The sequence below is a fragment of the Orbicella franksi genome, chromosome 1 (genome assembly GCF_964199315.1).
Source record: "Orbicella franksi chromosome 1, jaOrbFran1.1, whole genome shotgun sequence".
Classification (NCBI taxonomy): domain Eukaryota; kingdom Metazoa; phylum Cnidaria; class Anthozoa; order Scleractinia; family Merulinidae; genus Orbicella; species Orbicella franksi.
In genome coordinates this window covers 40,910,990-40,922,148 of record NC_138145.1, presented here as the reverse complement: position 1 = coordinate 40,922,148, position 11,159 = coordinate 40,910,990, and the positions used below count along the sequence as shown (strand labels likewise).

Genomic DNA, 11,159 nt, shown 5'->3' with positions numbered 1-11,159 from the left:
ACCTTGAAATTAAAATAAATATCAAAGCATTCTTTAAAGAAAAGGATATTTTACAGTTATAGAAGAAACCAACATAACCTTCATTCTTGCACAAGTATATTAAATAGATCTCGCATTTGAACAGTTCCTACTGGCTTTATAATTAATCATACAGGTTGGTGGTATAGATTTCGATCTTGAATTGCAAAGCTTATAGGTTCCAATCAGGATTTCTGAGGCCTGTGTTTGTTGTTTTTAAAGTTTTCTTTGAATTTAAAACTGTAAGCACCTCATCTTCTCCCTCAACCACACCCCCCCCTGCCTCAAAATTGACATAACTAATCGTGAATGCAACATAGCTGCCATTTCAAGCCCCACCCCCTCTCCCCTGCCAGTGCTAAGGACAGTGAAAAGCTACCTTACCCAGTTAGTTCAAATGTTTGTCCAATGCTCTGGTCGTTCGTAACCGCATTAACCACAGCTTGGGCCACATCCGCCACCTACCAAAATAAAACGAACAAAAAGTATTAGGCCCTGGCCACAGTAATGCTTTCTCTTTTAAAAGTATCCGTCTTCGTATCAACCAAACCGAAGCAAAATATTTTCGCCCAATTAGCGTTTTCCTTTTGTTTTCACCTGTCCACAAGAATGCTTTTTTATTCGAAAACGCATACTTTTTGATGCGTTTTCGCCTGTCGTCCACAGTAAAACGCCCGAAAACGCTGACTCTTTTTTGGCACTGTTTTAAAAGTTCCCGTTTCCATATGTCCACATAAGAAACGGAACGTTTTGAAAACGATGCCGTCTTCAGAAGACTCCACTTTTGATACCGTTTTCGAAAGTTTTTATCAGCGTTTTCGGGCGTTTTAGTGTGGACGATGGGCGAAAACGCATCAAAAAGTGTGTACTCTCAAACGAAATCGCATCAGTGTGGTCAGGGCCTCAACGACGCATCGCGAGGATTATCACTATCATCATCGCTATTATCACAATTACCATCGTCATCATCATTACTATTATTACAATCGCCATCATCATCATCGTCATCGTCAGCGTCATTGTCATCATCATTATTATTACAATCGCCATCATCATCATCATCGTCACCGTCATCGTCATCATCATTATCACAATCACAATCATCATCATCGTCGTTGTTGTCGTTGTCGTTGTCATCGTCATTGTCATCATCATCATCATCATCATCATTATCACGATCACCATCATCATCATCGTCGTTGTTGTCGTCGTCGTTGCCATCGTCATCGTCATTGTCATCATTGTAATCAAGATTAACAAGATTAAATTTTCCTTGATCTGTGAGTCAAAGATATCTCCAGCCAGCCCTCCCAATCAGTCCATAAAACCCAAATACTCACATAAACAGGCATTTTGGTTGTGTTCATGCCTCCATCAATGAGTGGAATGCCCATTGGAAATCTCCCGAGATCTGAAAACACACCGGGAGAATACTCTTGTCAGTGATAAAAATTCTCGAAAACACCAAAACATCTTGCGGCAGAAGGCAAGTGAAATATTAATAAATAAAACTACACATTAACTTTTGAAGGAGACATGTTTCCACAGTTTTCCACTGTCATTTTCAGTTATGTACAAGACACTGTTAAACCATTGCATAGAGGTATTTAGAATTGCTAGTGACAAAATTATTGCAAGCCAAAGGAGATAGGTGAGAACTACAAAGAGAGTTTTAAATTGGTTTACAGTACGTTTTTCTCACTGGATAGGATATAGATTCTGGAATCTTGAGTTGTCACACTCGTTACAAAGTCATCAAGTTTAAACAAAGAAAATCATGACCGTGACGGTGTTTGGATATCTGATCTTAATTAGCATAGATTTTTACGATTTTATTTCTCCGTTTTCTTCTTAGTTTTAGTTGCCATTGAGAAGATATATCAAACACTCAAGAGAGTGTTTGACCATACTTCGAAACAGCTCACAATTCGTCAAAAATACTCTGCTGCGTGTCGTATTGCCAACTCTCTTCTAGGTGTTTCGAAATGTGCCCAGTAGTCAGACATGGTCCTTCGTGAAGGCATAACGACATGTTTAAATGTAGGAGGTCATTGATTGTGAAAAAAGTAAACGAATCAAGAAACTTTTTTTCTCCGGCACACTTTCAGAGAAGAAGAATGCCAGATCAGCAGGGTATGAAGTTATTCAAAAAGTTTGCTAACTTATTCGGGCATTTTCAATTTTCACAAAAGGAAATGTTTTGTAACCAAAATCACTTTACACATGCAGGCATTTGTGTTTACAACTGAAATTTAATTGACTTTTGAGGCAGCACACAGCCTACACAGCCAGACCCTTTGCATAAATGCACCTAAATTTGAAAAACATCCTAAGCCTCACACTCATGTGAAAAATCCTTTGTCTAGAAACATCAGTACGAGGCTAAGGATGTATAAAGAATTGGTATTTACATTTAGGGTGCCATTTATGCAAAGGGTCTATACAGCGTGGGACTACCAGTGCATGCACAGTTAAACTGAAAAAACTTACATGCGTAGTAGTTCAAGAAGTGATCTTCATGTCCAAAAAATGTGCCAGGTCGCAGTATGGTGGCTTCAGGAAACTCCTGTCTCACAGCCATTTCCCCACGAGCCTGTCATATGAAAACAAAATTAACAATTTGTTACAATGTACAAGTACATGGTGAACTCTCTCTGTAAACTCTATTGACAGATCAGCTTTTGTAGGGTCACATGGCTGCTGCCTAACAGATGTGCGATCACCTGAGGTATCTAGTTACAAGCATGGGTGACTAAATTAATTTTAGTTCAAGGAGTGAGAGTGGGCGCCTAAACATGGTGCTTTCATTCCCATATAATTCTCAAATGATCTCAATCCCTGATAACCAGAAATAGACCTTTTTCGACTGGGCACTTTGTTGCCCCATTTCAGACCATGTGATGATACTCTTGAGAATTCTTCCTTTCAAATTTTCAAATAGTCGTGTGCATATGAATAAATATATTTTAGATGGATCAAAACAGAACAATTCTGTAGAGAATATCACATGGTCTGTAATGGGAAAACAAACCACCCAACCAAAAAAGGTCTATTACAAGCAATTATTGATTGTGACTTTGCTTTCCTGCTTGTACAGCATGTATGTATGTGCCAACTATTGAATTTTTTTTATTTTGTTCACATTACAACATATTTAGTATTATTCCTCGGCAATGATTTGATCACTTCACTGAACATTTGATTCATATTTAGTATCTAAAGAAAAATCTCAACAGAGAAAAAGGGGAATGCCCCAGGGGAACTCTCATATATTTCCCAAGTCACATCCAACAACCCCCTAAAAGCACAGCAAAATCAACCAATCACAGACACTACATGTATGTGGTTGTCTGCCAAAGCCAGAAAATCAGTGTGGAAACTTCCAACTTCATAGGTTCATTTTGACAAGCATAAATTACAGATGAGTGTAGGCACACATAAGGTGATGTCTGATTAACAATTCAAATAAAATTAAACTAAATAGGAAAGAAATAAGTTCCTCTTTCAGGACCTTAGACTGTAGGAACTTTGAAGGGCTTTCTTCACTGGCATTGAGAGCTGACACATGGATTAGACGCTTTACTCCCGCCTCTCTGGCAGCTTGGGCAATAACTCTGGCTCCCTCACAATGGGCGTCATCAAACGAGAAATTCCTAGAAAAAAGTATCATATTGAGCATGAACATGATAAGCTTCATTGTGTCAATGTGAACCAATATTGCAAAGAGTAATCACCTACTGCATAGACCCTATTCATAAACGGCTGCCAACTTAAAATTCTTTTGTATGCATTTAAATTAGCCTAGCTAACCTTGTTTGAGAGTAAAAATTCTCTTGAATTATCAACTCAAAAACAAAGTTAGTTGGCCTAATTAAATATTTACAAAAGATTTTTTAATTGGTAACCATTTATGAATAGGGCCTATAAGGCAGCAGAACTGACAATGATGTGTACAATATTAGAGTGCAATTAAAAAAAAAATTAAAATAACTGATAACATTTAGAGAGGAAGCCACATCAGCCTACATCAGCTGGTTTTCTCGCAGGTTTGCTATCCTGATCAAATTGGAATTTGGAAATGTTGGTTTTCAGAAGGAAGGAAAATTGTCGTACCCGGAGAAAAACCCTCAGAGCAAGGCGAGAACCAACAACAAACTTAACCCACATCTGACATGGGGCGGGAATCAAACCCGGGCCACATTGGTGGGAGGAGAGCGCTCTCACCTCTACACCAACCCTGATCATCATTAAATGCACACAGGTGGCAAAAAATGTCAACTATTCTCACAGTCCCTCAGTTAGGGAGTTGGACGAATTGGATCGAAGATAAAAACATTTTAACACTATCTTTTCAGAAGTAATTTATGCTCAATTCTGACTGTTCTATTACATGTAGTTATACTTGTGGTTAATCTTTTACTGAAGATGAAGGGCTTGAAAAAAACTTCAGACAAGTAGCTCATAAATACAAGTTCGCTTTCCCTGGGCAAGTCTCTAGTTTACTTTTATTATGATTTAGTTGGCAGATGGCTTGCCTGGGCCCTTGCCCATTACACAAGTGAGAAAAAAGAGTAATTTGCCCCCAAGAAAATCTGCTTGTTCCAGACAAGAGGACAGCTCTTTTTTTTTTTTCCAGCCCTGGAAATGTACCTTGTTTCATATTGTCTGCCAATCAAGTTGATCACGCAATTTGAATGCTTCATCATTTTAGCCACAGACTCAACATCCTTCAGGTGATAATCCTGTCATCAATAACATTTACAAGATTAGAATTAAGATAAGAAAATACAACACTACTTCATAACAGGGGCACTTATCCTTTCTTCAAGCATGGGGACTACTGTAAAATAAGGCAAAAAATAAATTTGCTAATAACAAGGAAATGCACGTCCTATGTGGGTAAATGTAATTTAGGCAAAGTTAAATGCAAAACAATATTACTGGCCAGCAGCCTCCCTTAAGGTGGTGTAAGGGGTGGCCCGGGGATTTAAGCAGGGTGCCTTGATTTTACAACTTGGCTTCGGATGTCAAGTCATTCTGCGTGTTTTTCTTCATGGTAAGTATATTGTAAGTACATCCTTTGTTTCCACTGTTTTTTCAGCATGATAGGACCTGGTAGTTGCTGCTCACAGCATTGTCATGGATACCCTACGCACTCGGTTTAGTTTGCTCTTGGGCTCCACCATCCTTTCAGACACCATTCCCCACGCTCATCTATCGTTGATGAGATTTTAAAGGTTAATGTGGATGAGGCCAGTGACCTTGATTTTGTTTTTCTCTGTTTTTCCTATTTGGCCATGCCCCAGCAATTTTTTGGGTCTGGCTACAGGCTTAAAAGTACATGTACAAACAAATTCTTACAAAGAACATTATCTGTCCAAGATCTCCCATCAGCCTGAGGCTTCGGTAATCCATTTCATCTCCTCGGTATGGAACAATGATTTGATTTCCACCGCGTCCTAGGGCATACAAAAAAAAAAAATGAAATGTCGCTTTACAGTAACTGCTAGTGCAATGGCCTTTGTAATCAGCAGACTGCAAATCATTTGCTTATCACTCTATTCCATGTCAGTGTCTTCTTTGTAACTTTTTACAGTAGGGGCGCTCGTTCACATTGGAAGGAGGCACTTATCAGGAAAGAAAAGGGGTTGTTATATAAAAAAAGACACTCCAGGGGGAACTCTAATTAGGAAGGGAGGCAGAAGCACTAGATAAAGGTATTACAGGAAACACATTTACTTGCATTTCCTATACATATTTACAGTTACTGTACCTAATCTGTTTAGGACATATCTTCCCAAGAATCCAGTGGCACCGAACACTGTTGCTACAACCCCACTGAAGGATGACCTTCCACCAGGTCCTGCCTTCGGCAAGTAACTAACATTCCGCTGAAAGAAAACAGTGCGGCAAGACAAATTACAAAGTAAATGTAACATGTACATGCAACATGTACAGTAAAACTAAATAACAGTAAAATTAAAGTTTAATAGGACTTTCTGGTGGCACAAACTGGCATGCAACCACAACTCTTTGAACAACATTGCTGTTCAACATGTCAGAGCAAACCTTTTCAGGCTCAAACCTGCATCAACATACATGCACGTACCAATCGAGAGTCCAATTTGTTAACCTTTAGCCAGGCATGTCTCAAACAAACTTTAGCACACATATACATTGTGCAGCTCCAAAAAATATCTACACTCCTATTTTCCTGGGGAGGGGGGGGGGGGGGGTTTGTACAACCAAAAAAATTAAAGAATGTATGAAGCTTGATTGAAATTTCCAGAGGGGTAGGACAGGGTCGTAGAAAAAAATTCCATCTGTGGGGGTGGTACAGATACTTCATGGAACTACATATTGGACAGTAAGATTGTACGGCAGTGAAGGTTTCAAAGTTTCCCTTAACAGAATTTCCAGTACAACAAATACACATACTATTGCTGCTTAGAACTGCCTGGAGTTCTGTGAAAATGAAATGAATCAAACCCCCAGATATTCAAAGATAAATCTATTTTTGAAAAATAACCAGTCTACTGTAAGCTGTCTTGATGGCCACTTCATAAACAACAAATTGGTGACCATTTTTATTGGTCACTTTGCAAAGAGTTATATGCGTAAGAATGCCTTGGTTGGAATTGTCACACTGTTAATTATGAGTATCGTAGATAACCACAAATACGAGCAATGGTATAGATTCTGTGCCTCATGGTAACTATTGGATTATATTCATATGTACCGGGGCCATTGTCTCGATACAAAGTCACTTCAACACAAGTCGTTTTAATACAAGTTGAAGTTGATTTGATACACATCTAAAGTTGATTTGATGCAAACTGAAGTCAATTCAATACAAACTCCATTTACCTAAAGTAGTTTCAATTCGCTACAGAAAATAAATGCATTGTGCCTAAATATGTACCCAGCAGCTGGAGAGTGTTTTCAAAATGATAGATATCCCACAGTCTGAAATTATTAATGTTTTTGTTTCCTGGTGGAGAATTTGTTCCACTGTGAGGTTTGCCTGTCTAGGCTCCTTTCAGAGAAGAAGTTACGGTGAAATCAGCTGAAAAAGTTCAGAGACCTCCAGAAAAACATCTTCTCCTTCTGGTCTTTTACTCAAGAAACCAAATTCTGTCAATCGATTGCTGGTGTACATATGCGATGCGAAGATGAAGACACTTTCCTTAGGATATTTCTTCTGGTTTACTTGTGCTATGAAACAACTTCAGTTTGTATTGAATTGACTTCAGTTTGTATCAAATCAACTTTGATTTGTATTGAATCAACTTGTATTGAAGCAACTTTCTGTTGAAATAAGCGTAAACTGGATTACATGTCAACCAATCACCTGACAAGAAACTGCCACACCAATCACTGGCCTTGCAGAGCTACCTGAAATTCATGAAAATAAACTTGAATCATACTTGACTGAGGGCCTCTTCATGTGAGCTCGGTAACCGGGCTGGCTTGGTTACCAGGACAAATTTTTTTGTCTGTTCATATGGGAAATTTCAGCCTGGTCAACCAGGATGAAATTCAAGAAACACAACCAAAATGGTCTAACATAAACTTGTCTCGTTAGCGTCTGCCACAGTTTTGCAGACTCTTGTAACTTTACCAATAAAGATATTTCATGTACTTCTGGAGTGAAAATACATACAAGACAAAAATTATGCATTTTGGCCCTTATGTTGCAAAAGTGAAGCAATTTTTTTAAAAAAGGTTCATCCCCACCACATGGGCTGGAGTGTTCTTGCCTGGCTTCTCATATGAAAACATCAATATTTTTACAAAGGAATGAGTGGCAAGGCAAGATCTAAGAAACCAAGCCAGCCCAGTTGACCGGGCTTGTATGAAGAGTCCCTAAATTGTTTCATCAATTAATCCTTATCAGATGGAGACGTAAACATTCGACCTACAATTCTCTTTACAGTTACTGTATGTTATGTGATGAAGTAGAAAAAAGACAGGAAAAAGGATTTAAAGTCTATATAGACATGCAGAGATTGCTGAAGAACACACAATTTGTAAAGAAGCACCTGACACATTCCCTGTGCAAACAAAGAAATCAAGACAACCTGGTCAAACTGTGCTGATATGTGCCTTCAGAGAACCGACACTAAATAAAACAACTAAACATGAGAAGGTTAAGGTGGGATAAAATGATTTAAATTTGTTTTCTCAGTGTTAGCATGATATAATTGATGTTCACATTCTGGGATTGTAGCAAACAGTGCATTTCCATGCAAGTTTATGTAAAAAAAAAAAAAAGTTAAAAGCCAGAAAGGGTAGTGGTAGTCAGGAGCTAACACTATTAGATAATGGTTTGACATTGGTTTGACTATGTTAAGCTTTTATATTTTGCAAAATTTTATCAGTTCCAGTGTATTTGATTACGAGGAAAACCAGGGTTTTTGTTGTAAGTAATCTGATAGCCACTGTATAGGGCGAGTGTCGCAAGTTTTTCACAGGAAAGTTCACGTGAACCATACAGAATACAAGCAGACTTTACGATTCAAGTACCGGTAGTCTGGATCAGGGGACAATTCGCTGGTCACCGCAAACTTTTGATCACATAACTGAGCACAGATTGAAACCTCATTAAAACTTGTTTTTTTTCATTTATTTTAGCTGGTGGACAACTAAGTATAGAAATCATAAGTAAGATACTTACAATACAGCTTTCTGAAGCCTTGGCTGACCAACATGACGGCGCTGTAAACGACGATCAGTGCCCGCGGTATTCCGTGGTCAGTAAACTGGACAAAAAGATTGAATTATATACAATTACACAACGTGTCCTCTGCAGGTCATTCTCGTCCCTAGAGTAAGCCCAGACAGATTCTGCTCAAAAAATGTTAAAACGTTGCTCAAAAGTTCCTTAAAATCGCAAAAGTTGCTTAAAAATTATTTATAGTTGCTTGCTGAAAACGAAGAGCAGCAAGCCGGCTCTGTTCCTGTGCAATAACAAAACGAGTAGTTTCAGTTCAGTTACAGTTTCTTGAAGACCAAGCAATAACTCTGGACTCATCCTAGTGCTTTCTGTGGCAACTGTTTTACCTGACCTAAGGCGCTTTCCTGCTGGGATGAAAGGGTGCTGAGCAGACTAAATACCCTCTCGGCATAGGGAGAGCTGGATTGGACAAGGAGTCGTTTCTTTACGAGAGAAGCCCTGGATTGGATCTCTTTGCTACTCTTCTTCATCGGATTCTTCATTGTCAGCAGAAAGCGCCTTTTTGAGCTAGTTGTACCATATTTGGAATATTAACACAGGATACCCATTCTGGAAATGAAGTCACATCCGGTATATCCATATTTGGAATCTATCAACACAAGCTACCGATCAAAACGCAAGAGAGTTTCTAGTGAACAAAAAGTTCTTGTGAATTTCCAAAGAAAACGTGTTAAAATATCAATTACTTATCTGAATGTGATTTCGAAATAGTGAAAATATGCCAAAAGTATGCTAGCTTTTAGAAAAGATGCTGTAAAGCTGCTCACTCTCCAAAAAGTTGCTCAGAATCGAAAAAGTTACTAAAAATCGTAAAAGGTGCTCAAAAGTTGCCGTGCAGAATCTGTCTAGGCCTACCCCAGAGCGCCTATAGCTGCCTATCTCTCTGAATCGGCGGGGTCTCGGCACGAGGAAAAGGTAGGTCTGGAGACACGTCACTGGCAAGGCCCGGCACGAAACAAGGAAAGCGATCCATTCAACCAAAATTTCCGGGCTGAGGTTCGAAAATTTCTTGGTGCCGAATGGATCGCGACGGGTTCGGACGGTCTCGTTCCATTCTACCCGCTAAGCGAGTTTCGTGCTTATTTAAAACGGAGGATGTTGGATCACTGTTTCTCGTGTTAGAGCCAGATGACGATTTAGACAGTAATGTCAATAATATTGTGTGAGCTGTTTCATGCGTAGTAATTTAACCTGTATAAAGGGTTATCAGTGAACAAACCGTTCCCAGATATTTGCCGTATGAGTCCAAACACCACTTTCGAAGGACGAAAAGAACATTCCAAATTCTCTCGGAAAAATAACTCGTCTTTAAAAGCCGATAACAGCAAAAACATACACTTGGTTTGCGAAGCAGCTACAGACCTGTTTGTAACTGCACATGGATGTACGAGTAACACAGACAGATCCGCAGTTAACAATCCATAGAAGCTGCAATGATAAGCGTTTTTCTCCATGTTGTACATGGAAAATAGCGAACAGCGATGTACTGGGATTGAGAATGGGTCGAAATGGTGAAGTGGAACGGTCCATTTCGATCGGACCGGTCCAACCGAGAAAAGTGGTCCACCTCGAAAGGTATACCTATTTTTTCGAAACTTTTCCCGTTGGACCGAACCGATCCGTTCAGATTTAGACTTAAAATTTCCGGAAAGTTTGGTTGAATAGATCGCGTCCAAGGTGAATCTGAAGACCCTAAACTTATTCGATAGAGCTTCGCGCTCTCTAAGCTCGGCTTGTAAGATAGTCCATTTCTTGGACGAAGATTTTCACTATTTCAAATCTCGAAAATATCTACTAGTTGTTTACAAAGAAAAAAAAAAACCGTTGAATTGCAGCGCCTACAGACCTAAAACAGCCCATCATCTGATTAAATCATCGTCTCTTGCCTTCTTGGTGTTAAAGAATAAAAAAGAGAACTAACTACTGATCAGAAGTGACATTCAGAAATACCGTCAAATTATCCCTGAAAGCCAGTTTTAAACTTCCTTGAGGTTTGTGGATAATTTGATCGAACTGCTTCATCTCGGGTAGATATCAAAGAGAAAAATAAAACAAACATATAATTTTTATCATTTCCTAAAAACACAACTATTTTGGGGAGAATAAACCGGCGTTAAAGCTACTGGAAATCTTTGCCTCGATCTCCAAAATTGACTGTAAAGAATCGGAAAAAATATGGAAATGAAAGAACTGTAAAGATCTAAATTTAATTTGGAATAAAATCTTTTTAAAATCCAAACTCTTATTTTAGCAGATATTTACATGTAAGATGTAAAAACACTAATTTTCGGATTTTCAGAATTTTGGAAACATGTTTGCCACAGATATATCAAGTCACGTGACCTAGATATTAGGTAAGGTAAGGTAAGATATTGCAATAAACCCACAAAAATGTTGCCTTATA

The 11,159-nt window shown here is 38.7% G+C and overlaps 1 protein-coding gene across 1 annotated transcript in view; it reads right to left on the bottom strand.

The window, feature by feature from the left end:
• Window positions 1–8,869, bottom strand: part of LOC145462697 (NADH dehydrogenase [ubiquinone] 1 alpha subcomplex subunit 9, mitochondrial-like) — a 10,269-nt gene extending 1,400 nt beyond the window's left edge. The window contains exons 1-9 of the mRNA XM_081446277.1: window positions 8,696–8,869; window positions 7,370–7,413; window positions 5,792–5,909; window positions 5,380–5,477; window positions 4,669–4,760; window positions 3,530–3,671; window positions 2,509–2,611; window positions 1,359–1,429; window positions 403–479 (exon numbers count right to left, since the gene is read on the bottom strand). Coding sequence (XP_081302403.1) covers window positions 403–479; window positions 1,359–1,429; window positions 2,509–2,611; window positions 3,530–3,671; window positions 4,669–4,760; window positions 5,380–5,477; window positions 5,792–5,909; window positions 7,370–7,413; window positions 8,696–8,729 — 779 coding nt within the window. The 5' untranslated portion in view covers window positions 8,730–8,869. The remainder of the gene's footprint in view (window positions 1–402; window positions 480–1,358; window positions 1,430–2,508; window positions 2,612–3,529; window positions 3,672–4,668; window positions 4,761–5,379; window positions 5,478–5,791; window positions 5,910–7,369; window positions 7,414–8,695) is intronic.
• Window positions 8,870–11,159: the final 2,290 nt, after the last annotated feature.